Source organism: Papio anubis, unplaced genomic scaffold, assembly GCF_008728515.1.
Source record: "Papio anubis isolate 15944 unplaced genomic scaffold, Panubis1.0 scaffold2520, whole genome shotgun sequence".
NCBI classification, from domain to species: Eukaryota; Metazoa; Chordata; class Mammalia; order Primates; family Cercopithecidae; genus Papio; species Papio anubis.
In genome coordinates, this window is record NW_022162591.1 from 675 (window position 1) to 4,991 (window position 4,317).

Sequence of the window (4,317 nt, forward strand, 5' to 3'; positions counted from 1 at the left end):
TGTTTATATGTCAATAAAAATAAGTTTCCAAAGGGTATATACAGGAATAGCATAAATGCTGTAAGAGAGTTGTAAGATAATATAAGGAGAGCACTCAACAAATGAGGTGGCACTACGAGAGTAGTTGAGTGGCAAAGAGGGCTGACGGAGTGGGAGCGGCACACCCTGATAAGAAACGTGCCAGGAAGAAGCAACAGTCACAGAGTGTGAAAGAGTCTAGGAGCAGCAGTAACAAGCTAGAGCAAAGAGCGGGAGGTCCTGTGCGGGGAGTGTAGACGGCGAGGCCAGGAAGGCACGGGGGACTTTGTAAAGTGTATTCAGAAATTTGGATTTTTATGTTTTAAGGCTGTACTGCCCAATATAGTAGCTTTCAATACCATGTGACTATTAGCATTTGAAATTTGAAATGAGCACCTGAACAGAGGAAGCTTTAAGCAGGAAACACACTTTGAGTTTGAGGACCTTCACCAAAAAAAAAAAAAAAAGTAAAATATCTCAGTAGTTTCAGTGCATTCTTTTTTCCAGATGGTCTCACTTTGTCCTGCAGGCTGGAGGTAATCATGCCGATCTCGGCTCACTGCAACCCTGCCTCCTGAGTCTGCTTTATTCTCCTGTCTCAGCCTCCCTGAGTAGCTGGGACTACCGGCGCCTGCCACCTCGCCTGGCTAATTATTTTTGTATTTCTAGTAGAGACGGGGTTTCACCATATGTGGGTCAGGCTCATCTCAACCTGACCTCAGGTGATACACCCGCCTCAGCCTCCCAAAGGGCTGGGATTACAGTGAGCCACCGCTAGCCAGGCTAGTTTTTCAGTAATTTAAAACACTGATTATATGTTGAAAATATACTTGGGTTGGGCGCAGGTTCACCACGCCCAGGCGACTCAGTGCACTGGCCAGTTCCCTACCTTGGAGGTGGAATGATTTGATCTTCCCAAAGAATGACTTCTGTTGGTAAAGATGAGGTCGTCTTCACATCCTGCTCCTCCATGATTGGCACAGCTGTCAGCTGCTGGCAGGTCACAGTCCTTGAGGGTAGCATTCATCACCAGCTTGGAGTACTTGTACTCTAGTCTATAAAACAGGAGGATGGGAAAGACAAGGATCCCAAAACGTGCGAATAAGGGGGAAAGAGGTAGAGAGGTTGGGCTACAAACAGGTCCTATTCCCATGCCACGGGTAAGGAGACTGAAGCATGGTAAAACGGTGTCAGGGCTGCGGGACTAGAAGGAATCTTGGTTCCCAGTTCAGTGATCTTTGTTCCTTCAGCCTGTTTCTGTGATCTCAAAGTTTAATAGAAATATCAAAATCTTAATGTCATTCTCTGTATTGTTAAGAATAACAAATTAAGGATATTCTTTGCTTTTCAAAATTTAACATGCATTTATAGACTGCCACGTGGTACCATCCTGTTCAGGAGTCAGGATAACCACACCATGCACTGGATAAGTGGTTCAACAAGTCTCTGGCCAGAGTCACAGAGTCTGTAGCCAATTTCAGAGAAAAACCCCATTAATTTATACTTTCAGATATTCTCCCTGATCAATAATCCAACCCTGTCCATCCCCAAACTCCAATACCGCATCATGTACTTTTGATTCTTTTTCCAAAAGTAGCAAGTCAAGACGGTGAGCAGGATGGCAGTACAGGTGCCTGCAGAGATGCCCACTTTCAGCCAGAAATCTATGGTTTTGCAGATGGTGACTCTCTGCTCAGGCAGAGAAATGCCACCAGAGCATAGCTTGGGTTCTCGCCACACGTAAGTAGTCTTCTGTTGGGGAGAAAAACAAGGAACTCAGATCTCTCATTCCCTTCTCTCGTGGGAGTGCCCGATCACAGGGAAACCCACCTGGATCCCAGCCACACAGCTGCTGACGATAGCGTGGTAGTCAGCCACTGAGCAGAGCGGGCAAGCAGCCGCACTCTCCCACAGGAAGTGGAAGTTGCAGCCATCACAGGTCCCATCCGAGCACGTTCTAGCAAAGCAGAAAAGAGGCCTGAGCTCTCACTGGCTGGACTGGTGGGGAAGATCTGGTTGGGGGCCTGTTGTCTCATAGCTTGCCTGATTCACCCTCTCCCTGCCCAAACCGTTAGCCCTACCAGGATCCTTCCAACTAGTCCTTAACACAGGTTTTCATCTCTGATTTCACTGATAAGAGGCCTTCCTGGCCTCCAATGGGCTCTCCACCCTCTGCCCGTTTATGTTTTTGCTGACATCGTATGAGAGCTATTGTAAGGTGTCTGAGCTCTAGCACGGCTGTCCCACCAACCTCTTTGAGGTTCCCGTCCTCCCCACAGACTTGTGACATTTGCAATAGCCACTTTGATGCAGCTTCCTGGTGATGGGATTGGAGTTGAGGTGGGGTTCAGGAATGAGCTTCCGGTCATGGATACCCGTTATGTACTTTATTGTGATGTTTACAACGGCAAGAACAGGGATTTGACACTCAGACACCACTACTGGGTCAAGACGCCCTGCTTTGCTCCCCATCTCCCCAGTGAGTTGTTTAGGCGCAGCATATCCAAAATGTCTTCCTCGAGACGCCAGTGCCCGTCAAGATGTTAGTTGCTGTTATGCGGGGAGGGGAGGGGGGTGTCCTGTGGTCATATTCATTTGGAAATTTTTGATTTAGTTCACTCAGCTATTAAACTCAGAACTGGGTATTTTCATTGCAGAGAGATTCCTAGGATCCCTAAACCTTTATTAATCCTCATAATAGCCAGAGATCATGAAACATCCTAAAGTCTCCTTGTCTCATTTCATCCTCAAAACAACCCGCTGAGGGAATTTAGCATTATGCCCATTTTTACAGATAAGGAAACGAGAGGCCTAAAGAAGGTAAGAAATGTAGCCATGATAGCATAGCTAGTTAGTGGAGGAGATGATTCAATCTGGCTCTCAGCCAAGCCTGTTGGTTACAATGCTACGCAGCTGCCACCATAATGGACCAGGAATATGAGAGCAGCTTTCACTCTTCCTTCTACCTCATTCTTGCCATATGAAGATTAAGGGTCTGGGGCCATGACTCTGCCCCTAAGAGCCCATTAATGGATCTCAAACTCTTTTCTTTTTTCTCCTTTTCACTAATCTCTGGATCTCAGGATGGAATGACTTCAAGGAAGGGAGATTTTGGCCTTCGTCACACCCCTTTGCAGGGCTTACCCTGGCAGCGACAAACTTCCAGGGACAGTTTTCTGTGGACTGCACCTGACACGGATGGTGGTTGATCTCCCAGAACTGCAGGACTGGGTCACATCATTGGACCTGCAGAGAAAGCCAGCCCCATGGGGGAATGAGTCACTCAGCTGTGTTCCTGGACAGCCACCAAGTGAAATCCGCATGGAGCAATTCCCTTGCTGGGGAAGTCGGGACTTGGGCTTTAGCCTGGCACACAGGGAGTGCACAGGCCTTGGTTTATACGTGGAAAGGGTGGGGATCAACAATATGTAGTCAAGGGGGAAATGCCCTGGTTTAGGGAAGTCATGGCTAGCATCCACTGGAGCCTGCTTAGGCTGGAAGGGAAGTCCACTGCAGATCATCCAATATTTCTCCTTGCCTCTAGGGCAGATCTGCTCCAATAATATCCAAGAAGCTGGGATCAGGAACTCCCAGCCTTTAGCTATCATGACTGGGCAGATCTGCTAGACCTCAGACATGTTCTGGCTTGATAAGCAGTAGGTGACTAGAGAGGGAGGGATGCAGCAGAAATTATGGAGGAGTCCTAGGTTTCACTTGCAGTAGCCTAGCCTCTCATCTTCACCTATAAAAGAAGATCACGTCCGGTATTCCCAAGGACTCCGGGTGGAAAAGTTCAGCGGGGGAGGTGATTCCATCCAGAGTCATATCTGTTGTCACCCCTGCCAAATCAGAGCTCCTAATTAGTTCTCGCTAGTAGCATTAGCTGGCAACCACTTCAATTCTTCCAATACCTTCAACATCCAACCTCACTTCATCTCATCACATCCCTGATTGACTTATGAAAGGGTGAAACAAGGGTTTGTCAGAGTCCCCGGGAGCACTTTGCACACAGAGTGGAATAGAAAACACAGGTCAAGAGGTTGGGCCCCTCATGTGGGGCCTTTTACCTCCCAGCCTGGTAACCTCACACTCTCTTACACATACACACACACACGTACACACTCTCTCTCTCTCAAAAGGCTGAGGCAGCAGAGTTACTCACCAATAAGTCGGTCAGCAAGGCTGACAGGCTGTGAGGAAACCCCGGCCTTGTAGCCTGTCACCTCTGGGGGGATGATGACTGCCTGGCAGACGTAGGCTGTGATAGATTTGGAGAACCCTGACTCACCCTCAGGAATC

General features: G+C 48.1%; 1 protein-coding gene across 1 annotated transcript; it reads right to left on the reverse strand.

The window, feature by feature from the left end:
• Positions 1-907: 907 nt before the first annotated feature.
• On the reverse strand, positions 908-4,311 carry LOC101004569 (UPF0577 protein KIAA1324-like; the record flags this gene model as incomplete). Its single annotated transcript, XM_031661805.1, has 6 exons — positions 4,181-4,311; positions 3,761-3,857; positions 3,163-3,264; positions 1,849-1,975; positions 1,592-1,770; positions 908-1,073 (listed from the first exon to the last, which is right to left on the reverse strand). Coding segments are annotated over exons 2-6 (657 nt in total), but the record flags the coding sequence as incomplete, so codon positions are not given.
• Between the last annotated feature and the right edge of the window lie 6 nt (positions 4,312-4,317).